We start from the raw sequence: 23,977 nt of genomic DNA on the forward strand, positions 1-23,977 counted from the left end.
TTTGATCAGAAATGAGCTCAGGGGTCTCTGATCCAAGCCCTCGTTTAATGTGTGGGCAAAGTGTGTGCAAATACTTTCAGGCTTCACCCAAGCTTATACATGGAGTAGCGAGCACTTCTGAGAATCACAGATTCCGCTTTGTATCCTCTCCCTGAGTATCCCTCACTTTCTGCTCTGATGACTCTTTATCTTCCATAATATGACATGTATGGCTCGATGGCTTCACCCCTAGTAGATCAACATTAAAAGACTTGTTTTATTTGATTTCTGGGTGTGCTGTCACCAGGCAAGGTTAGTTCAAGTTCATGGTCTGATGTGCAAAATTCATGCATTGCCTCCACTCAAAATTCGATGTTTTTTTTTAAGACTTTATTTATTTATTCATGATAGACACACAGAGAAAGGCAGAGACATAGGCAGAGGGAGAAGCAGGCTCCCTGCGGGGACCCTAATGTGGGACTTATACCCAGGACACTGGGATTCACGCCCTGATCCAAAGGCAGATGTTCAACCATTGAGCCACCCAGGCGTCCCTCGGTCAGACTTCTTCAGATTTAAAACCGCCTATGTCTTTACAGAAATAATTGAAGATGAGAAACAATAAGTAATGATCGTGTGTAAATATGGTACTCTGCAGCAGCTTTTAAAGAATGAATCATTTAGATACAGTTCGTATCCTTCCCTTAATCCTTGAACTGTTCCTCTCTACTCACTTGAGAGGTTTGGAAGAGAATGTGGTTATGATTTATCTTATTTCAGTTTTAGAGCAGGACCCTCCCAGGGCTGTAGAAGCGGGCAGGCTGCTGCTCACACGTGCACAAAACACGGGCTGAGTGCCTGCTGTGTGCTGCACACTGAGGATGGGCAAGGGCCAGGCCTCTCCTGCAGGATTTCTCCTGAGCTATGGGCTTGGGGGGCCATGCTCATACAGATCCAGGCTTCAGGGAGCAGAGGCAGTGAGACTGGGCAAGGGACAGGTCCTCTCCTGGAAGGAGGGCCTTGGGTGCTTCTGAGCAGGGGACCAAGGATGACCTAACAAGGGAGGAGCTGGCATCCTAGACCTTGAATTGAAACCGAGGCTCTGTGTGAACCTGCCCTGTGATCTAGAACAAACCACATCACCTCTCTGGGCGGTCGTCTCCCCATCTGTACTTGGAAACAGCTGACCTAGAGATTCAGGATCCTTCCAACTCTTAGACTCTGTGGTGTGGGCCCCTGGCCGTGTGGGAGGGAAGGCATTCAGGTGGAAGGATGTCCGTGGGCAAAGGCTAGACGGGGGTGCCCGAGGCGCTTGGACCAGCAGGGGCTTCAGGCTGTCCTCCCTCAGGGGCACGAGTTGGCAGGAGCCGGATTGCCCGGAATGGGGGCCAGAGTGTACACAGCTCCCGGTGCCAGGAGGAGGCGCGGGGCCCAATCCTTGTCCTGGCTCTGTGTGTCTGCCCTGCAGAGTCTGCCCAGATTTTTCCAGGCTCCCAGCGACAGCAAGAAGCCGTGACCCTGCCCCCAAGTCTTCACCTGCAGATCCTGAGCATCCCGGGCTGGAACTACAGCTCCAACCACACGGAGCACCTGCAGGATCTCCAGAAACGTGAGTCGGGTGTCCAGGGAACCAGAGTCACTCCTCCCTCCCCATGTCAACCTGGCCCCACGCCCATCACCGGACAAAGTGGGCTCCTCTCAGAGCTGTCCTGGCTCTGCATGGTCCCCTGTTCCCCTTATCTGCCCAATGGGGAGACCCAGGCCCACAGAGAGGCAGTGGGGGGACCGGGGTCCCTCAGTAGGCAGGACACCCAGTCGGCAGGGCCCCAGAGGAGGACCTGTCCACACCCAGGCTCTGAGGATCCCTTCTATCCCCACCACCAAACCCCAACCATCGTCCACCTTTGCCGGATGCTTAGCCTGCCGTGGAGTCTGCTTCCTCAGGGACTCCTCCTGGAGCTGGGAACAACTAAGTCCCACTCATCCTCTGAACTCAGGAAGCCTGACTATCCGGGGCTTCCATTCATTCACTGAACAACTGTCTCCTGTGCCAGGCGGTGGGTAATCAGCAGAGGTGATGGTAGGCAAGGACCCTGGACTCACAGAGTTCTCAGACTAGACAGGGAAGCCGCCAAGTCAAGTGCTGGGCCCTGACACACAATGTCTGGGGTGTCCCCAGACTCACTGAATGAAAGTCCCTCCTCCCTGGGGAGCAGTGAGTGAGTGGCAGAGGGAGAGGAGCCTCAGGGATGCAGTGAGACACCCCCACTGCTGTCCTCGAGCTCAGGGCCACCTTATGAAGTAGGTATGTGGTCATGGACATCAACGTGTCTCAACCCCACCCCCACCTACACCCCCAACAGGACACAGACAACGTGCCCAACCCTTGGGCTGAATCCACAACCACCACCCTGGAACACATCCAAGAGATTTTATAAACCCCTTGTTCTGCAGGACCCAGGAGCCCACATTCCCCTGACCCAACACAGCCTCGTTCCTTTCTCCCCTGTGCCACAGGTCCAGTGGGCTCAGCTCATGGCCCTTGTCACTGTGGCCACCAGGGTCCCCAGCTGATGGAGGCCATATTCAGCACCTGCTTCCTCCTTCCCGGGGATAAAGAAGTTTGTGCAAGGGCTACATCCCTCCTGCTCCCTGTGCCTTGACCTGGGAGGGTTGGGGCCACACCAAAGCACACAGGGGGCAGGGAAGAGCAGTCCAGCAGGCACTGGGAGGCTTAAGGATGAGCCTAGTGAGGAGCACAGCAGCAGACGAGGGCAGAGACTTGCAGGCACCCCTCAGCATTAGTCCCTGGGTGTGGGGAGAGGCCTCGGAGGCTGCCAGACCTGGGCTGGAATCCTCTGTCTGGTGCCCACCAGCTGTGTCTTTGGGCAAGTGACCAGACCTCTATGAGCCTGTTTTACTTGTCATCAATAAGGGACCGGGTCAGCTGCCTCCCAGGGAGGTGTGGAGTAGGAAGTGCTGGGCCCTGACTAGAGGATTTGGGGCCAATGTGGGTCCTTCTGTCCCTGAAGGCCATCGAGGGAAGGCCAAGGCTGACCTTCGCCGTGTCCTGCTGCGGCTCCACCACCTGTATGAGGAAGGCGAAGACCCGGTCCTATCTCAGCCAGTGAGGGTCAATCTGCAGGTAAGTGCCCTCAGATCCCTGGGACAGGCTTCCTGTCTAAGAAGCCCCAGCAGGGACACAAGCCCAGGGTGAAAATCCCCTCTGGCAAAGACGTGGGCAAAGAGATGCCTGTGGGAGCTCTGGCTCAACCTGGTGTGGGTGCTGTTGGGACACAAGGGCACCTTGCCCCCCTCTTCCTGCATTTTTCCTGCATTTCTACTTCCTCTGCTCCCTTCCTGGGTCATATTGTCCTGCTGCCAGCCTTGGTCAGCGTGCTGGCTCTTTGCTTCTGCTCATCCCTGTGGTGACCCACCACACTGGCCTCCCAATCAGATGTAGCAGCAGAAGCTGGGAAGGCAGAGGCAAAAAAGCCCATGCCCCCTGTGCTTTCTCTCCTGTCAGTGCCAGGAAGCTTCTCCAGAACCTCCCTGTCTCCTGGACAGCAGAAGGTCCCTTCCTTTTCAGGCCAGAATGGGCTGCCTGCCTCCCTCCCTGCACAGGAGGCTGGGTCTGTGGTTACTTGACACAGGGGAGGGATAAGGATGCCTGGCCTCATCCCTGGGGCTGCTGCCTGCTGAGCCACACCAGGGAGAAGGGGTTTGGATGCTGGAGGCAGCTCCTGTGCCTGCCACCCCCAAGTGTGCTCTTCCAGGACAGTGCCAGGGGAAGCATGCTGACCCTGGCCAGTGTCTTCATCTCTAAAATGTGGACACAGTTCCTGTCTGGGGATCTGCAGTAAGAATTAAGGAGGAAGTGTGTTGTGCCCAGGGTGAGACTGCCCCCCCTACTCCTGCCTTACCTGCTCTGATCTGGGGCTTGGAGTAGCTCACCCTCCCTGTGCTCCTGTTTCTGCAGGCTGTGCTGCAGGGGCTGGGGTCCGTGGGGGCAGTGGAGGAGCGCTCACTGACAGGGACCTGGGATGGGAACACACTACACCGCTGGAGCTGGAGGACACAGGAGCCGCCCCACCACAGAGGTTTGGGAGCCCCTGGTTCAGGACCTTGCCTGGGTATCCTAGCAACCCCATAGCCTGGCTTAGAAGCTCTGCCCCTTATGGCCTGTGGGACCTTGAGCAGGCTCCTTAGCTCCTCTGAATCTGCACAGGTCAGTGTGTGTGCACACCTGCATGTGTGTCTGGAGACCACACCCTATGCCTCTGTCCTGGCTGAGTCCTGACCTGGCAAGCATATTCCAGGGGGTTCTGACACCTACCATGTTGTGCCTCACACTGCACACACACCATCAGTTCCTGGGGACCACAGGCAGCTCATGCTTCTCAGTGTTTCCCATGCTCTTCCCTCTGCCTGCATGGCCCTTGTCCCTTTTCCTCTGACCTGCTCCTACTCAAGCTTCTGTGAAGTCCAGGGCTGGATCAGATTCCTCCTCTGCTGTCCTCTCCCCCTCTTTCCTGTTTGCTGTGGATCTTCTCTGTGCACTGTACACGCATAGTGCCATCTACATTGCTGGACACTTAATCATGTGGAGATGGATGGATGGATCATGGATGGATGGACAAATACATAAATGAAAGGGTGGATGGATTGGTAGATGGTTGATGGATGATGGATAAGATGATGGATGAGTGGATGGATGTATGGATGGATGTGTGACAGTTGGATGGATGATGGATAGGTGATAGATGATAGGTGGATGGATAGATGGATTGGTAAAGAGGTGATGAATGATGGATAGATGGTGGATTAATGGATGGATGGATGAATTGATGGATAAATGAATGGACAGGTAGATGTGTAGATGGATGAGGATGATAGATTGATGATGGATGAATAGATGGATAATTGGGTATATTGAAGGGTATTGGGTATTTGTGTGAAAAGATGGGTAGAAGGATTGATTGATGGGTGAATACGTGGTGAATGGATAGATGGGTGGATGGGTGAATAATTGATGGAGGATTAGATGATGAATGATGGAGTGAAGGATGGATGGCTGGGTGGGTGGATGGATGAATGGGTCTATGGAATTATGAGTTTTTGAATGGGTGAAAGGACAAATGGATTCATGGATGGACCAAGGATCATGGGTGGAATGATCCATGGGATGAATGGATGAAGAAATTTCCCTGCCAAGGTTGAATTTAGTGGAGCCCAGTAATACAAAGTGCAGGCCCCACCCAAAGACCTGAGTGAGAAAGCTTTAGGCACCGAGTGCTACACCCTATTGGGAATGAGGCCATGTATGGCCAGGACCACCTACCTATTACCCTCATGGGAGAGCCAGAATACAAGGGGTACATGGCAGTGGGAGTCCCAGGAGGAGGGGGGCACCCAAGGGCCTTCATGAAGGAGCCACAACAGAGTGGAGGCAGGTGTGGTATATGAGGGGGATGCTGGGTGGAAATGTCCTGGGGAAGCAGGTGGCTCTAAGGACAGACCACCTCTGCTCCCCCAGGCAGCTCCAGATCTCACTCAACACCCCTGCAAGGCACCAAGGTCACCATCTACCCGAAGGAAATCCGGACATTTTTTATCCACTTTCGTAGCCATGAGTCCCTGGCAGACTCTGTGGCCCCAGGGAGGCCCCAGGAATCCCAGAAAAAGGAAGACGACCCAGAACATGGAAAAGCATGGAGGGATGGGGGATGAACAGCTGTCTGCCTGATAGGCTAATGTAGAAAATGGTCAGGTTGGGGGGTTTGTTGTGCTTTAAATAAAAATTGCATTAAACAGACCCACACAGTCTCCTCAGGCACTAGAGCTGGCCTCTGTGATCCTCCAACCTGGGTGATATCTGTACATACATCCACACTCCCCATGCATGTGCAGGAGTCTTCAGAAAGCTCCCATAAGGCAGTGAAATACCCAGCGTGACAGCAAAGGTACCTGCCATACAGGCCCCATCCCTTCTCACCCAGGTCACCAGTGTTACATACGGGCCTACTGTGTGGCTAATGATGGGGTGGGAGGGGTGGGTACTGCAAGGGCCTTCAGAGCCTGTGGGTAGCATGAGGGCCTGGTGTCCATTCAGGATGGAAAGGTTGCCCCAGACCCGGTCAAGAGTCATGCGAAGAGCAGGCTGACCTGAGTCCTGAGCCCCACAGACTGGGTGATGAGACCAGGCGGCAGGATCTGCGGGGTATTTCTGTTCTCACTTCAGGGCTCCTGGGTGGCCCTCCATGGACTATATTGTAAATGGTGCAAGTACCCGGTCCCATGTGACCCTCTCCTAGGACAGGGACCCGGGGTGGGAGTCGGAGCCTGAAGGGGATTCCCAGCACCTTCAGCTCTATGGGCTGAATCTAAATGTCGACACCCAGGGTGCCTCCTATATGGAAGAGAATCCTCTGGGGAATTCTGGTGAAGCATAATAGCAAGTGTTCTCCCACACACACCCTGTGTGAGACACAGCCAGCCTGCAGGGAGGAGCTACCCACAGGATCAGGGTCTGGAGGAGATCTGTGCCTCAGTCTGGGCAGTCCCCATCCCTTCCCCTCCTGTCCTTTTCTCCTTCCCTCTCTCTCCCCTCTTTTCTTCCTCTTCCCTCCCTGTCATCTCCCTTCCATTCTCCCAAACTTCCTCCCTGTCCCATCCCTGAGTTCCTATACAACTGCTAGAACCTGCCCTGGAGCCTTGGGTTCCATCCTGTTGGGGACAGAGACAACAAGGTAGCAAATAAGACATTAAATGATTTCAAGATACCCTGGAAAAGCCAACACAGGGAACAGGATAGAGTGACTTAGCCTTTTCCCATTCCCATCCCTCCAGCAAGGGTCTATTGCCACTTGGCAGGATCAATATCCAGCATTTAATTCGAGAGCACTCAATGCTCAGGTCATGATCTCAGGGTCCTGGGATGGAGTTCCAAGTCAGGTCAGGCTCCCTGCTCAGTGGATAATCTGCTTCTCCCCCTCCCTTTGCCCCTCCCCCGCACACCCCTAATCCCTGCTCATGCGTTCTCTCTCTCTCTCTCTCTCTCTCTCTCAAGTAAATAAATAAAATCTTTAAAAGAGAGAGAGAGAATTGAAGTGGACAGAGCTTTGGGAAATAAGCAGACTCAACTTCTGGAAACTGGCACAGAAATGAGGAGAAAAGCATACATGGGAGCACCAAATTCTGTGTGTGAGCTTTACCCAAAACTCTGGCTTCACAAGGCAAACACCAAATAGCCCAGCAAGTGTACGAGAACCACACTGAGATTCTAGCCACTCCCCTCTGCAAGGGAGACATCTTACAGTGTGAGTTCACATGTTAAATGTACATAAAAGGCAATACCCTCAGGAGTAACAGAATAGAATTCAAACTATCTAGTACTCACAACATTCAGGACCGAAACCAAAATTACTTGATAGGAGAAGAAACTCAACTCAGAGAAAAGAGAGTCAGCTGATCCCAAATGTTGGAATTTTCAGATAATAATTTTAAAGCAGATGGGGTGCCTGGTTGGCTCAGTTGGTAGAGTGTGGGACTCTTGGTCTTGGGGTCATGAGTTTGGGCCCCTCATTGGGGGTAGTGTATTTAATAAAGAACAAAATTTTTTAAATAATACTTTTTTTAATATTTTTTTTCAATTTTTATTTATTTATGATAGTCACAGAGAGAGAGAGAGAGAGAGGCAGAGACACAGGCCGAGGGAGAAGCAGGCTCCATGCACCGGGAGCCTGATGTGGGACTCGATCCCGGGTCTCCAGGATCGCGCCCTGGGCCAAAGGCAGGCGCCAAACCGCTGCGCCACCCAGGGATCCCTTAAATAATACTTTTAAAGCAACTCTTGTCATGATGCTTGAGAATGTAAAGAAAAATATGTTCATGATAAATTGATATAGATAATCTCGAACTATTAAATGAGCTACATGGAAAATCTAGAACTAAAATTATAGTATCTGTGGGGTGCCTATGTGGCTCACTTGGTTGAGCATCTGCCTTTGGCTCAGGTCATGATCCAGGGGTCCTGGAATCGAGCCCCATGTCAGGCTTCCTGCTAGTGGGGAGTCTGCTTCTCCCTCTGGCCCTCCACCCTGCTCATGCTCTCTCTCTCTCTCTCTCTCTCTCTCTAATAAATTAATTCTAAAATCTTCAAAAAATAAAATAAAATATAGTATCTGGGATAAAAAAATTCACAAAATGTGCTTTAAAAAAAAGTACATATTCTACAAGAAATCCTCAGTTGAACTTGAAGAGAGATGAGTAGAATCTACCCAATCAGAAGAACAGAGGAAGGATATCAAAATAATGTAAACCAGACCTTCAAGGTCTGTGGGACAATACCAGAGTCTACAAGTGTAGGTCAGTGTTGTCACAGAAAGTGTGACAAGAGAGAACAAGGCAGACAAATGTAATGATGGCTAAAAATGTTCCCAATTCAGGAAGAAACATATACAATGAAAAATATCCCAAGGCACATGTCATGGTTAAACTACTAAAAACCAAAGAGAAACACTCAAAAGCAGCAAGAGAAAATAAAAGATGTATTACAGACAAGGGAAGGACCGTGTGACCATCACTGACTTCTCATCAGAGATAATGGAGGCCAGAAGTCAGTGGAGTGACATCTGGGATGTACTGGAAAAATCTGTCACTGAAAAAATGCTATCTTCCATGAAAATATTCTCCAATAATGAAGATGAAATAAAGACATTTCAGATGAAGGAAAAAAAAAACTCAGAAAATACAGTGTTAGCAGACCTGCATTCCAAAGAATGCTAAAGGCAGCCCTCCAGAGTGACAATCAACATGCAAAGTGGAAACCTGAACCTTCCAGAAGGAATGAAGACCATTGGAAATGGTGAGTACATGGGTAAATGTAAGAAACTTGTTTCTCCTCATTTCTTTACAGTGCATGCAATTATGCACAGAGAACTGATTACATTGCGGGGGTTATAATGTACCTTAGATATAATACATACGATAACAATAGCAAAAAGGATGAAGGGAGTCTACCTTTCTGTTTGTGGGGTGCTTCCATTGTTTGAAGTGGCCCAAGATTGACGAAGTCCTCTGTGAACAGCTGAGGATGTATATAGTACAATCCTAGAGCAATTGCTGAAAATTTAATGAGAGACAGAGACAGGACTGAAGAGCCCACAGAAAATTGAAAATGGAATTCTAAAAAACTGTCCAAGAATGAAATACTGATTCGTGCAAAAATACAGATGAGTCTCATGGACCCGCAGAGCCCAAGAAGTCAAACACAAGAGGACACAGTGGAAGACTCCACTCATACAGCATTCTAGATCAGGCAAATTGATGTGTTGGCTCTTCAGAAATCAGAAATGGTTGGCTCTACGAGGCAGAGGACAGTCTACCAGACAGGAAGCAAGAGATCTTTCTGAGGTGATGGCATGCATACACATTTGTCAAAACTCATCACGTTGAATACTCAGGATCTGTTAGCTTTACTGTATGACATTTATACCCCAATTTAGACTTTTTAAATTTAAAATGTTTATAAGAGTCTCTGTATCATGATTCTGGCATTTAGATGGAAAGCCAATTGCTGAACACCAACAGCACCGAGGATATGGCTCTGCCAACACCCATAGCAGATCTCATTCCTGTGAACACAGAGCACAAAGGTAACCAAAAAGCCACCAGAATGAGATTCAGCGAGGCCTCTCTGAGAAGTGCCTTCTTTTTTTATTTATTTATTTGTTTATTTATTTATTTATTTATTATAGTCACACAGAGAGAGGGAGAGAGAAGCAGAGACACAGGCAGAGGGAGAAGCAGGCTCCATGCACCAGGAGCCCAACGTGGGATTCGATCCCGGGTCTCCAGGATCACGCCACAGGCCAAAGGCAGGCACCAAACAGCTGCGCCACCCAGGGATCCCTGAGAAGTGCCTTCTGAAGACAGATCATTGAAAGGAAGGGATCAGTCATGAAAATGCAGAGGAAAGAACTTCAGGCATAGGAGGCAGGAGAAGGAAGGGACCGGAGTCAGTGTCCCAGTTCCCTACTGCTGCATCACAAACTGTTGCTTAAAACAACAACATGTTATTATCTCCATGGTTCTGTGGACTGACAAGACCATCCCAGAAACATGCAACTTCAGGTTCCTGAGCTGGGGTCCCTGACCTTCCCTTCTCTGAGGTTGGAAAGGAAGCAACCACCATGATGCTTAATGAAGGTGTGGCGGGAGAGGGCTTGGTCTGACTCTGCCATTCATAAGCTATTGGCCCTGGGCTGGTCACTCCACCTCTCTGAGCCTCAATTAATTGCATCTCCTAGAGGATTGTTGTGAGCATTAGTGAGATAAGGCATATTGGAGCCATCTCACTAGCATTATTTCTGTTACAAGTACCACCGTCAATACTTACTGAACACCTCTGATATGTCAGAAACCCCTCTGGAGCTCCCTCGCTTCCAGGTGTGATGTCTGGATCTGGGATGAGCCAGCCACACCCTGCCTCACTGTGGCCAACTGGAGGACTCTGGTCAGACTGCAGTTCTGCTGTTGACCTGACACCTTCTTCTGCTATAAAACTCCAACCACAACCTTGACCTTGCAGTTTCCTTAGATACATCTACAGAGGTCTGAATGCCATGGCCAGCACACAGTGGCACCAAAGCAGTGACAGCTGCCATTATTCTCAGGGCCCTTCCCATCAGCTGTGCACTGGTTCCATGCCTTGTGGGCAATTCCCTTATAGATCCTCAAATTTCTGGAGAAACACCCCCATAGGGGCTGGTGCTTTGTACAGGTGCCCTGGAAGCTTCCTGCCTCTATGGAACCCTTTAGAACAAAATCAACAATGTGGATACTTGGTTGACCATTTGGATTTAGCTACCAGTTTGAATGCATGTGGCGAGCCTAAGAGGAAAGCAAAGCCTGGCTTACTTGTACCCAGTTGATGGAGGCCCCCGGGAGAGAGATCACTTGCCACAGTTCCCCAGTGTTTCAGGCACTGGCACCTACCTACATCTCATGATTCATTTTCTGACTGACTCCACATGCAGGGACTTGGGGATCCCTGGAAGAGGAGGGGTCCTCAGAGATGACACAGAAAAAACTGTGGCCAGGGAGGTACAGTGACTTGCCGAAGATCTCTGAGTCAATTACAGGAGAGCTGGGAAGAGAGCCAGGCCCCTGACCCTGGATAAGCATCCACTGCTCTAAGCCTATTTCTTTGCATTGAGCCTATAGGTGCAGAGGAGAGTGGACCCATGGAGGAGAAATATGCCCCACTTTTTTTTTTTACCTCTGACCCTGCGGACAGTAATTTCCAGAGATAGACAATCCAGACAATCCAGAGATTGTCTCCTAGGGCCTGCAAATCAGGAATATCTGATTTCACACCCACCACACCTTGAAAGCATCTTGTTCATGCAGGTAATTTACCCTGTAGGTCCCCAGCTATACTGCCCCTGGGATGAATTGTAATGCGATTTGGTTTGTTTGTGTCACTCAGGCATTTGTTGAAACACAAGTGCACTAGTAGAGCTTTCTGAAATGAGCTTTCTATACATGCTTTAAAAATATGTGAGTTTTCCCTAATGCACTGTGAGAGGTAATAGGCCTGAATTTTGTAGATCAATGTTCTTCAATCCATAACGTATTTCCTGGTCCTGAGAAGGGGTGGGTGAACACCTGCAGGCACCAGTGTGGCATTTTGGAAGCCTGTGTGACATTAGACAGCAAGAGCTACAAACTCTGTCTTCCTCCCTGATGCAGCATTTTCATTTGGGGGGACTTATGTTCAGTACATTAGATGAAGAAGGAACAATAAACTCGTATCCCTAAACATACTCACTGAAGAATTATTTAGCAGTAGAGACTGAACAAAACAAATCTGGAATCAACCCAAAGATGCAACCACAGGGATGTGGTTTTCAGTTATGCGTTTATTTGCTTCTGTTACTTTGTATGAACTTGCTCCTTTTGGTACTTACAGACCACAGAGGAAAGGATGTGGCTGGCCAGTGGTGTTTAGTCTCAGAGAGAGACTCTTGCCCACACTTCCTTCTTGTCCACTATGAGAGTCTCTGTGGGGACGTGTGTGTGCAAGTAAATGCATATCATTTAGGGAAGCATTTGGCTGCAAGTAAGAGAAAAATTGGCTCAATGGACTGCTGATGGCTGGAGCCTAAGGGGCTAAGGTTGAGCCCAAAATGTTAGAGTCTACAGTCCAGAAGTAGTAGTGTAGCTCCATGACATCCTCAGGAGCCAGGCTTCTGCCATCCTCCAGGACTGCCATGCTTGACCCTGGACCAGAGCCCCTCCATTGTATCTGCTTCTCTATCTCAGTAAACCAGTGGGGCTGGGGTGAGGGAAACACTGGGATTCCTTCTCCCCCTCCTCAGGGGCAATCCACACTGGGGACGTGGAGGTTTTCCTTCTGAGACAGACCCTCCCAAGCATCTGTGCAAGATAGCTCAGCGTCTAAGGAAGGTGAAGATGAGAGCCCATAGGAGAGCCTGTGGGGTAGCAACACACCCTCATGGAGAGGAACATTCCAGCTTTATGATCCCTAAGACATGGGTCAGTATTTTGGGGTGTGGCCTTCTTGTTCCTGGCCAAGAGGTGGCCGCTACACACCCAATTACCAACCCGTGGGAGGTTGGGCAGGGGCCAAAGGACAGAACCTCCTTGGAAGGCTGTTTCTTTGGTGGCTCTCTTTCCTGTCAGTCCATGCTCCTGCTTCATGGGACAAGCTGGGTCATCTGAGCTGCTTCCCAGGCCCCACACCCCATGGGGGCGGGGGAGCTACTCTTGTCAGAGGTGTGGAGGTGTGGGGGCAGTTTCCTGCCAGCTACAGCTGAAAGCCTTTCCAGCAGCTGGTCTGCGGCCCAAGACCAGAGCTGCAAGCCTCCACCAACGAGGCAGCATTTCTGGGGCCGCTCTGCAGCATCTGTCAGTAGGGAGAACCTGCAGCCCCACGGGAAGAATTTGATCTTCTGGGAAAGACAAAGTCCTCTGGAGCTGAGCTGGTGGAGAAAGTTGGGAGCAGACAGGGATCCTTCCTTTTTGGTTGGAAATAGGGTCTGAATTGCCGCCCCCCTCCCCACCGGCAGCTTCAAAGCCCTTTGGAAGACAATGAGTGCCTCCTTCAGGCCTCACATACCTGGGAGGCTGGGGTGAAGTGGGGGGCTGGGGGAAGAGCCACACCCCAGTGGAGAAGCCATTGCAGACCTGAGAGTGACTTTCACATGGGCAAGGATGGTGTCTCTGTGAAGGCATGGCCCTCTGTCCCCTACCTGCCCCAGACAGACACTTGACCAGACCGAGCAAGCTCTGCACAAACCTGCTGCTGTTTCCATGGGTTGGACGTTTGCTAAGGAAAAAATGTGCCCTTTTCTGTGCTAAGATTCTGCAGGGTTCTTCTGTCCACGTTAAGTGGAGCTGCAAGACTCAGCAAGTTAGGTACCATTCAGGACGATAGGCAAACCCACCTCATCAGACAAAAGGAGGAAGCTGACCTCTGCAAATCTCTTCTAGAACAAGTGTTTCACTAAACGCCACCTCCTTGGGCTTAGTCGAGCCTCAAGTTCAACAATCCTTGGGAATATCGCATATCTGTCCCCACACAAAGGAAGCTGTCTGTCTTAGTCAACAGACCTGCAGAGGGAAACCTGACTTTATGTAAGACACAGAGTAGAGTGCGGGTCTGCCTTCCACCGTGAGGTGCTGGCTGCATAACCACCGCCTAAGCTTCCCTGCAGTGGTTTAGCTCAGCATCACAGCACCTCTGGACTTTGCCTAGCCTTCGCTGGCACCCTGAGCCACACTCCCTCTAGGATCTGGGTTCACAGTAGTGTCTTTTCGACCCAGGGATGAAGTACAGGTGACAGGAATGATGCTTTTGTGTTTCCCAGGCACAGACATCATCCTTCCTTTGTTCACTGTTGGCCCTATCCTTTCATGCACATGGATAATATATCACATATGTAACAGTATATAACACACAGATCTCCCTCTCTGTCTATACAAAACCTACATGCACATAAAAGTAATGTAATTAATTTCTGTGCATTCACCCCACCCCCAGGTTGAGATAGAATATTCTAGGACACTTGAAGCCCCCTATGGCCCTCCCCTTGAAGCAGGAGTTCACTGGGATCTCATCCACTTCACCTTCTAAGGTAACCACCATATGGAACATTCCATCAACAAGTCCATAGCTTTCTTTATTGTCAGTGTTTCTAAAGGATGCATCATTCAGCTTTGCCTGGTTTTGCAATCTAAATGAAAGAGCAGGTCTTGCTTTTGGCCACCGGACAGTTTTTGAACACTTTGTGTTTTGAAAACTCTGTGATGCTATGTACCCCTAAAGGTCACTCATTTTCCCTGGCCCATGGCATTTCATCTCATAAAAAACCACACTTCCCTTATCTAGTTTACTGTTGATGCATATCTGGGAAGCTCCCCATTTTTGGTGTTACCGGGTTTGGCCCTATCTCCTGGTGCACATGCCAAGAATTTCATATGCTCAGGAGCAGATCCACTGACCCATAGAGCATGAGTGAATTCAGTTTTTCCAGGTAGCTGCAAACTGTTTTTGCAAAGTGACCACCAGCTCTGGAAAGCAAGAAACTGCAGCCATTCAATCCAGGTGCCACACAGGGGGATGGGGCAGAGAGGAGCTGTCTGCAGTCCTTCCATGGGGATTGGGACAAGTGGCCATGGAGCTGGTCTCTGCCTCCCCCAGGAGAACAGTAGACCCTGGTAGTCAGGACTGAGAGTTGTCCTCCTGCTGCAGGACCTTGAGATGATCTGAGTCCCTGTGGCCACTTGTCAACTTGCAAGTTGTGGAGGTGAGGTGGGAACAAGCACAGCATGCTGAGTGCAGTGCCTGACCCATTGGATGCTCAAAAAAACCCAGCTCTAATTATTTCATTTCCCTGTGTATGCCTCATCTCTCAGCTCCTCTCCCTTTCTCCTTCTCTCTCAGTACCTCTATCTCCATGTGTGTGTTGGGGCACCTTCCCACACATACAAGTGGGGTCCCCGCTTGTCACTGAGGAGCATAGTTCTTCACAGCCCTCCACTAAAGCATCCCACACACAGGCCATCATTTAGGAAGCCCACTTCCTACTGTTGGACATCCAGGCTATTTTCACTTTTCTTAATTATAAATATGTGCAACCATTTCACCTTTGAAATGTATTGAGACACAAACAACATGGTTAGAGAATCTTAAAAATCTCCTAGGTGGCTCAGCAGTTGAGCGTTTGCCTTCGGCTCAGGGTGTGATCCCAGGGTCCTGGGATTAAGTCCCACATCGGGCTCCCTGCAGGGAGCCTGTTCTCTCTCTGCCTGTGTCTCTGCCTCTCTCTGTGTGTCTCTCATGAATAAATAAATAAAATATTTTTTATAAAATCTTCCATCCTGCATTTGGATACCATCATCAATCATGGACCGTAGGCCTCAGGGCCATTCAGCCTTAGGTACCATTAACATTACAGTTAACTCCCCATCCCCATTACCCTAGTCCCCAGGACCGCTCTGGACAGGGCCCCAGGGCAGCTAGTGGAGGCGCCATGAGCACCAGGCCCCAGCACCTCAGGAGGCCATGACTTTGTGAGGATGACAGCCAAGCTGACTCCCTTCCCACATTTTCTGTGTCACTCTATTGGCTTTTTCATAGGAGGTTGGCAGGCTCCACAATCTAGGACCACGTTCAAAGATTATATACCCCAAGCTGAGCAGATTTGGCAGTGGCCAACACCACTGTTTATTCTTTATCTGATCATGCTCTTCTAGGCCATGGGAGTGTGTTCATATGACTTCTCCATTTATACCCAAGGATGCTTCTGAATTCTAGAGCATCACATGCCTTTCAAGCACAAGTGAGGTCATTCCAAAATTTACTTTTGCAAGCCTGGATGAATTCTGTGTCATCAACCCTTGATCAGGAGATGTCTTCTCATTCTCCTGCTGGAGGTGGGCTAGTCCGCCTTGTGGGCTGGGCTGAGGGTCTGAGGAGTGTAGCTGCTCCACATGTTATGTAAAGTGTAAAGCATGATATGGGGGGAGACAGCATGGAGGGCAGGGGGAAGCCAGTGGATAGGACAGCCAGTCAGGATGGGGTGCCACCCAGGGGGCCTTTGTACCTGACCCAGGTAAGGCCCCCACATCCATTTCTTTGCTGGTTCCACTGGGAATCCCAGCTGCCTCTGTCTGCTCCCTTCATCTCACACCAGGTTGGTGGGTACCCTCATGTGCCCCAGAGTGGCATCCGATATGTGAGCCTCAGTACCCACATGCTGGCCTCCTGCACAGCAGACAGGCAGTGGTGGATTCAGGCAGCCACATCATTTGCTCTCCACTCCCCCCTGGACACCACCCAGCTGGCGTCTGGGCCATGCTCCGGGCTTGTGCATCAGCTTCCAGCTAATGGCCTTTAGCAGCATTGGCTCATTTCCTAATCTGGAAAATGGGAATCATTCCTGCCTCCCAGGATTGCTTCAAGGATTCTATGAGGCCAGGGAATAACAAGCACCATCTGGTATCAGCATTTAACAAAGTCTCCTTGCAGCTTCATGGTGCCAGCCCTGCCTCTTCTGAGGCATCATGCTTCTTTGCCTCCTACAAGCACAGAAGATAGTTGTTACTTTTTTTAGGTTCCCAGCAGCTAAACCCTCTTAGTCTGGAAATCCTCTGCCTTATGAATCTGAGCTCACCTCCCACTAGAGGAATGGAGTAGAAGATGCCCCCCTTGCAGCTAGGGCACATGTATGTGACTTGGGCCCTACCCACCCAATGCACCTGCCTAGGACTTTGGCTGGGAAGCCAGTGAGGTGACAAAACAGGGACAGGGCTGGAGGCACCATATGGGGGCCAGGGGAGGGTCCCCAGTAGCGGAGGCAGCCATGGAAAACACTGTGGACTTAGTGGTCCCTTCCCTTTGCAGCCTCAGAGATGTAAAAGTCTTGGAGCACAGTTCTGGAGGGTAAATGTATTTTCAAAGAACCAGCAAATGTGGCAGCAGCCCCTCAGGGACCCATAACGTGGTTCGCCTGCGGGTCAGAATTTCAGGACCAGGGACAGCGGCCGCCTTAGGCCCATGGCGCCCTCTCGTGGCCGTCATGAGAAAGAGCGGGGCAAGACAGGAGCTTTCCCAGCTCCTCAGCCCCATCCCTGAAAAGTTGCAGAAACCAGGAGGGAAGGGGGAAGAAATGGGAGGACAGGAATGGCAAAGGTCCTAAACATGGAAGGGCACGGTCACTCCCAATGTGTCCAATGGATCACTTCACCTGAAAACCTTGGCGGGGGAGGAGAGGGCTCAGATTTAGGTTTATGGAAACTATTACTCACACTCAACATTGGGATCACTCAGATTCAACAATTACCACAATTCTGCTGCCCTGGCTTCATTCCTCCCTCTTCCCTCAGGCTCATTTTCTTTTTCTGGAGAATTTAAATTACAACCACCACCTTCTCTTCAGCAGGCTTATTTCTTACACAATCACAGAGCCATCATCGTGCCAGGAACACAATCATTCCTTGGATCATCCAGTAGAGCCCCTGATCTAATCTTTCTGGCACTCTGCAGCCCCTCCCCATTTTACCTCAGCCATGCCTGCGCCCCTGATGCAACCTTGTATGTGTACCCATCCTTTCCTGCAAGGTTCTCAGTGGTCTTGGAATGAATAAATATTTGCAGCTCCTCCTGGTGGCAGTGGCAAGGCTCAGCTGGGCACCGCAGTAGCCTCCAAAGTCCTCTCCTGCTTTCCACCTTGACCCCCAAAGGCACGCTCCACAGAGCATGAAGGGAGATCTTGTATCACCGCTGACCCCTCTCCAGCTAAATCCCTGCCCTCACCCCTCGCTCTCTGCTCCAGCCACACTGACCTCCTCACTGCTCCAGAATACGCCAAGCTCATTTCACTCCCAGGCTTATACCTGTTGTGACCTCTGCCTGGGACTCCCTTCCTTGCATCCTTCTTATTATTGAGATCCTAGCTAAAAGGTCACCTCCTCCAAGAGGCCTTGGATGACCACCCTCCATCTGGAGCTGCCTGTCTCTGGATCCTCCTCCTCATTTTATACTGTTCTTATATTTGACACCATTGGAAACCATCTGATTTATATAAAGAACTTATCAAACTCAACACCCAAACAACAAACAATCCAGTCAAGAAATGGGCAGAAAACATGAACATACATTTCTCTAGTGAAGACCTACACATAGCCAATAAGCACATGAAAAAATGTTCCATATCACTGGGCATCAGGGAAAAGAAAATCAAAACCACCATGAGATACCACCTCACACCAATGAGAATGGCTAAAATGAGCAAGACAGGAAACAACAAATGTTGGCAACAATGTGGAAAAGGGGAAACCTTCTTACATTGTTGGTGGGAACACAAGCTGGTGCGACCACTCTGAAAAACAGTGTGGAAGTTCCTCAAGAAGTGAACGATAGAGCTATCCTATGACCCAGCAATTGCACTACTGGGTATTTACCCCAAAGATACAAAAGTAGTGAAACAATGGGACACCTGCACCCCAATGTTCACAGCAGCAATCTCGCCTCTGCTTGCTGGACAGTCTCTTATGACAGCAAACATGGGCTAAGGAGACCCGACCCTAAGAAAAGCAGGGACTTGGGAGCTCTGCCCCTGCGGGCCAGGTGGCCTTGGGCAAGCTGCTTCCCCTCCCTGGGCCTCTGTTCCTGCTCCGTGCAATGGGAGCCAGAGCGCAGGGGCAGCAGGCCGTGGTGAGGACTCAGTGGGATGGTGTTTGAAAGCCCTTGGACACGCAGGGCGCCATGGCGCGGCTGTCACATCAGGTGATATAGGCCACCCCTCTGCACAGGCTGTGTCCATTGTGTCCTCCGTACTTCGGGTCGCCTGCCTTGGAGGCCACCCAGGAGAAAGGAAGATAGGAGAGTGCAGAAGCTCCCATCATGGCCACTCCCCACCTGCAGCAACGCTGCCCTGCTGTGCAGAGGAAAGGTGAGGTCCTGAGGCGGTGAGTGATTCGCCTCAGGACACAGGCTAGGCAGGGGAGGGGCCTGGGTGGGCCAGTCCAGCCCACTTGCCACCCCTGCTCCTCCCATACAGAGCCCCATCGGAGGCTCAACAGCAGAGAGGCCGAGGCCCCCTAGTCAGCAGCTCAGGAGCCAGCCCTCCTCAAGAGGCCTGTTAGGGGAGGGGGACATGGCCCCCTCAACCAGGCCCTCAGGTGCAGCGCTGTTCATGGGGCTGTCACCGGCGGGGACCTGACTCAGAGGGATGGGCAGAGGCCGGGATGGAGCCACCTGCGTGGATCGCCACCAGCTCTGGCCCCACAGAGAGGTGGGCTCTCCATGTCTGTCCCCTGAGGCTCAGAGAGGTCGGCACAGACCACAGCACAGCACATCCCCACTCAGCGTGAGGGCTCCCTTGTGACCCCCCCCCCCCAAGACCATGGGCTTCAGAACAACCGTTTCTAAGCCCAGCAGAGGCCACACTGCGGGGTGATGGCACCAACACCTGGCTGGGCTCTCTCCATCCTACTTCTAGCCCGCAAAGTAGGTCTAGGTGGACAACCAGCCAACTCCTCAGCACCCGGGCCTCTTGGCCACCCCACCCAGCTCCCTGGATCACTCTGTTTTTCTGTCCCGTAGCCCGTGACCCTTCCATCTTCCTTCCTGTACTTGGAGGCACAGTTCCTTCACCCCCTTGTCCAGGTAAGCCTCTGCAATTTCCAGGAGCCCTCAAATAACTGGAGCAGTCCCCCGTGGGCAGCACCCACCAAGGCCAAGGCCTGACTTCCACCGCAAGGGCATCCTGAAGCAGCACATCTCCTGTTCAATGGCCTCCCAACCCAGAGCCTGGCACAGAAGCAGGAAAAGGGTTTATTAAGGGATAAAAATCTAAAAATACGTCCAAGGAGCAGCCAGCCCTAGAGCCCAGAGAGGGAAGACCTGCTGTTTGTTACTGAGTACACGTGTTGACTCAGACACAGACGGTCACTTTACTTTCCAGATGACTTAACAAAACCTCCAATAGACCAAAACATCTCCATTTCACAGGTCAGAACCCTGAGGCTGTTAGGCAGCAGGGGTTGTGCCCATGCCCTGATCAAGGTGGAGTGAATTGATTCTATGAGGTGACAGGTGGGGTTGGGAGGTGTACTGGACTGAACTTCATACCTTGCACACTGGAGACCACCCAGGTCCTCCAGGGAACAGGGGTCACGACCATGTCATACAATCACCTTCAGGGAGAAAGGCAGAGCTCCTCCTCATTCAGGTTTGAATCCTGCAGCAGCCCTACAAAGCCTCATGGCAGGCCAAGCTGTGGGTGAGGACGATGTGAACCACACACACATAATAGGGTCTAACAGAGTGAATGCTATGACGCAAGGGTGGGAGGCCATGAAGGGGTCTCTGAGAGCCTTTCAGCAAGACAGAGAGGGAAAGAGGTGCTTCCCAGGCAGGGAACAGCATGGACAAAGGGCCTGGGGCGGGAAAGGCTGGAGGTGCTTGGAGAATGTGGCCAGGCAGCGCTGGTGGAGGGGGGAAGCTGGCTCACTGCAGCTGGATGAACCACAGCAGCCAGAACACGGCAGAGGGAACGGGTCATGAGGATGGGGAGCAGTGGGGCCCAACAGCAGCTGCCGGAAGGAATGGAGTCCAGGGGGTGGGGGCTGAGGCCTCAGATTTGTCCAGGATACTGGGCTGGTGACTTGATATTTTCACCCAGGCCGCCTCCAGCTCCTTTGTGGGAAGAGGCAGGAAACCCAGTAGAGAACAAACAGTCTCTGGGATTAGGGATTCGGTAACTTTCTGAGGTCGTTGCTAAGTGGGCAGCTGGACTCATCAGGAGAGAGAGGCAGCAGCAGGATGTGACTCTGGGCAGTGGGGGAGTCTGGTCCTGGACTCACTGGGCAGCCTCTGGGGGACACTTGTCTGCCTGTGGAGATGGCTTAAGGGGGGAACGAGCTTGCACCCCTCAGTTACAGAGGAGGAAACTGAGGCCCAGAGAGGGTTGGTGACTTGCCTGAGGGCACCAGGAATGACCCCCACCGCCCACTCCTGAAGCCCCTCAGCCCAGGCTCATTCACTCCTTTCAAGGAGCAGGTCTGGGCACTGCCGTGTGCCAGCCTGGAGACAGCTATGAGAAACAGGTGCGGCTGCATCCTGGGAGCCCCCAGCCAGAGGGGGGAGGTGGGCAGGCAGGTGCCCAGGACCAGCCAGGGGGCCGGGGGCAGCTCCTTTCAGCTTCTGGTCTCAACATCTGCTCCCCTCATCTCAGCCCAGGCAGGCCCCGAGGGCGCACCCTGGACCCCCTCCCCTGTCACCCCATGGCTGCACTGAGCTGCCTCCCTCAACACCCTGAGGGCCTGCACCGTGCCCCCTCGGGAAGCCGTCCCTGATCCCTGGTTCAGGCTGGCACGTCCTCCCGCCCACATCGTGTGTCATGATCTGGAACGTCATTTCTGTCCCGAGAACAGCAGGATCTCAGCAGAGGTGGGAGGGTCATGAGGCCCTCTCAGGCCCAGCCGGCACTGGGTGTCCAGCACCTACAGGGCACCCGGGGTCCTCCATGTGACCAGCAGAGGGAGAAGCAGAGGAAGAGCCCTGGGCAGATGCCTGCAGGGGGTGGCGGGGCCCAGGGACACGATGTCACTCTGCAGTTTGCTCCTGGAGCCTTGGGGCCAAGAGTCCGGGAGCCTCCCCAAGGGCTGGTGTGACGGCGGCCCCCTCCCCAGGAGAGCCTGCGGGCCTATGCTGCCAACGTCTATACCACGGTGGTGGAGCAGCTGATGCTCCAGAAGCAGCGCAGGTTCATCGCGGTGGAGCAGGAGTACTTCCGGCTGTGGTGGGATGGCATCGCCTCCTACAGGCAGAAACGCCAGGACCCCCGCCTGCAGGGGCCTCCTGGGGGTGGTGGGGAGCCAGGGGCTGTGTGGCTTGAAGCTCAGGCCCAGACACACTGGGCGGTTCTCAGGCTTGTTACCTCAGGTTTGGGCTCAGACCCTGCCCCCAGGACAGGTTGGGGGTTTTTTTGTTTGTTTTCTTTTGTTTTGTTTTTTATAAATGTATTTTTTATTGGTGTTCAATTTGCCAACATATAGAATAACACCCAGTGCTCATCCCATCAAGTGCCCCCCTCAGTGCCCGTCACCCAGTCACCCCACCCCCCGCCCACCTCCCCTTCTCCCACCCCTAGTTCGTTTCCCAGAGTTAGGAGTCTTTATGTTCTGTCTCCCTTTCTGATATTTCCCACACATTTTTTCTCCATTCCCCTTTATTCCCTGTCACTATTTTTTATATTCCCCAAGTGAATGAGACCATATAATGTTTGTCCTTCTCTGATTGACTTATTTCACTCAGCATAATACCCTCCAGCTCCATCCACGTCGAAGCAAATGGGGGGTATTTGTCGTTTCTAATGGCTGAGGAAGATTCCATTGTATACATAGACCACATCTTCTTTACCCGTTCATCTTTCGATGGACACCGAGGCTCCTTCCACAGTCTGGCTATTGTGGACACCTGCACCCCGATGTTTATAGCAGCAATGTCCACAATAGACAGGTTGGGTTTTAATCAGCCTCGTGGTGATTGGTGTAAAGTGTCAGCCTGGCAAGCCAACCGAGCACTCAGCTGGTGCTGAATGGGGTTACTTCTGACCGCAGCACTCCGGAGGGGCCCTAACCCCACCTCCTGCGTCACCGACCCCACCGACCCCTGGCCCCACGGGCCCGCAGCTGGCTGCCCTCCCAGGTGCCACAGTCCCTGAGTTAGTGGGCTGCAGGAGGTATCACAGGCTGCAGGAGGCATCACAGGCTGCAGGGTCACAGAGGCCTCACCCCATAGGGAGGCAGCCTGGGACCCGGCTCCGCCTGAGGCAGGGGTGCACGCTGTGAGCTGGGGGGCCCGCCCGCGTAAATGGGAGTGACCTCCCCCTCTTCGGAGTGGACAGGCCAGATGATGCAGGACGGGAACACCTGGGAGGACGCTGTGGACCTGGTCCCCTCCCTGCCATTCACCTTCCTTCAGAGCAGTCACCGATCGTGAACGTCAGGGAGGCTAGAGACGTGCCCAGGGTAGTAAAGCTGAGAAGGCAAAGCAGAGAGTCAGTCCCCCCAATCAAACTGGGGGCTCTTCACCCTGCAGCCTGTGGAATCCCGAGGAGGAGCCTCGCAATCATGGGCGCCGGCTCTGCTTCTCACACTGGATTAGCTACACTGTTGCATCCGTGTCAAATGTCCTATGTGGAGCCTTACACTATGTTACACTATGGTTATAAGCACCCTCTCCTGACAAGCACAGTGAAGGACCTGGGCGCAAGGCTGCTATGTCTAACTGGTAATTTCAAATGGTGTAGAGAAAACCCTCCCAGGTTACAAGGAGATGGGGGAGCGCTACGGCAAACAGGTGAAGAAGGTTCACAGTGAACGAATCCGCGGAAGGGCTCAGATTCCCCGGGAGCCACTTGCATACTCCTTGCAAGTCTTTCAGAAATTTCAAATTATTTCCACAGCGAAAAGGTAACAGATGTAGATACAGACATGAAGACACAGAAAAAGATAGACAAGGAGGTAGAAACAGAGGTAGAGAAAAAGGTAGACATGGATGTAGAGACAGAAGTAGAGACAGAGGTGGACACAACAGAGATCAAGTACAGCCAAGGGCCAGGTGCTGGCGCGGGGGGTGGGAGGCAGTGCTGACCTGCTGCTCTTGCAGAATGAAGGCACGGCAGGACTTTGATGGAGGACACCATGAGACGCCGGAGGCATGTCCCCACAGATCCAGCCCTACTGTGGGGTTCTATCCTGGCTTCGTTCTCTCTGCTTGCCACCAAGGTCCGCCATCTCCTGGCCACGAGACACCTGGAGTTTGTCATCGGGGGCCAGGTCATGCATGATGAGACCGTGGCCCACTTTGATGACCAGATCCTACAGCTCACAGGTGAGGTCCCCCTTCCCCATCCCCCGGGTCTCCTGGGGCCTCCAATCAGACTGGGACTGGGTTTCT

At 52.0% G+C, this 23,977-nt stretch overlaps 2 protein-coding genes across 7 annotated transcripts in view; one reads left to right on the forward strand and one right to left on the reverse strand.

Annotated features, from left to right (window-relative positions):
- MAN2B2 (mannosidase alpha class 2B member 2) overlaps positions 1–8,729 on the forward strand; it is a 32,855-nt gene extending 24,126 nt beyond the window's left edge. For 2 of the 6 annotated variants that reach the window (XM_049108014.1, XM_025437877.3), the window contains exons 16-19: positions 1,448–1,588; positions 3,012–3,124; positions 3,959–4,079; positions 5,516–5,794. In XM_049108014.1, coding sequence (XP_048963971.1) covers positions 1,448–1,588; positions 3,012–3,124; positions 3,959–4,079; positions 5,516–5,709 — 569 coding nt within the window. In that variant the 3' untranslated portion in view covers positions 5,710–5,794. Of the gene's footprint in view, positions 1–1,447; positions 1,589–2,496; positions 2,601–3,011; positions 3,125–3,958; positions 4,082–5,515; positions 5,795–8,426 lie in introns of those variants that run through there. The other 4 variants (XM_049108018.1, XM_049108015.1, XM_049108017.1 and 1 more) reach the window with 4 other exon arrangements.
- The window catches only part of PPP2R2C (protein phosphatase 2 regulatory subunit Bgamma), a 947,578-nt gene that overhangs the window by 215,342 nt on the left and 708,259 nt on the right, over positions 1–23,977 (reverse strand). The window lies entirely within an intron of this gene.

The sequence above is a fragment of the Canis lupus genome, chromosome 3, assembly GCF_003254725.2.
Source record: "Canis lupus dingo isolate Sandy chromosome 3, ASM325472v2, whole genome shotgun sequence".
In the NCBI taxonomy this organism is placed as follows: Eukaryota; Metazoa; Chordata; class Mammalia; order Carnivora; family Canidae; genus Canis; species Canis lupus.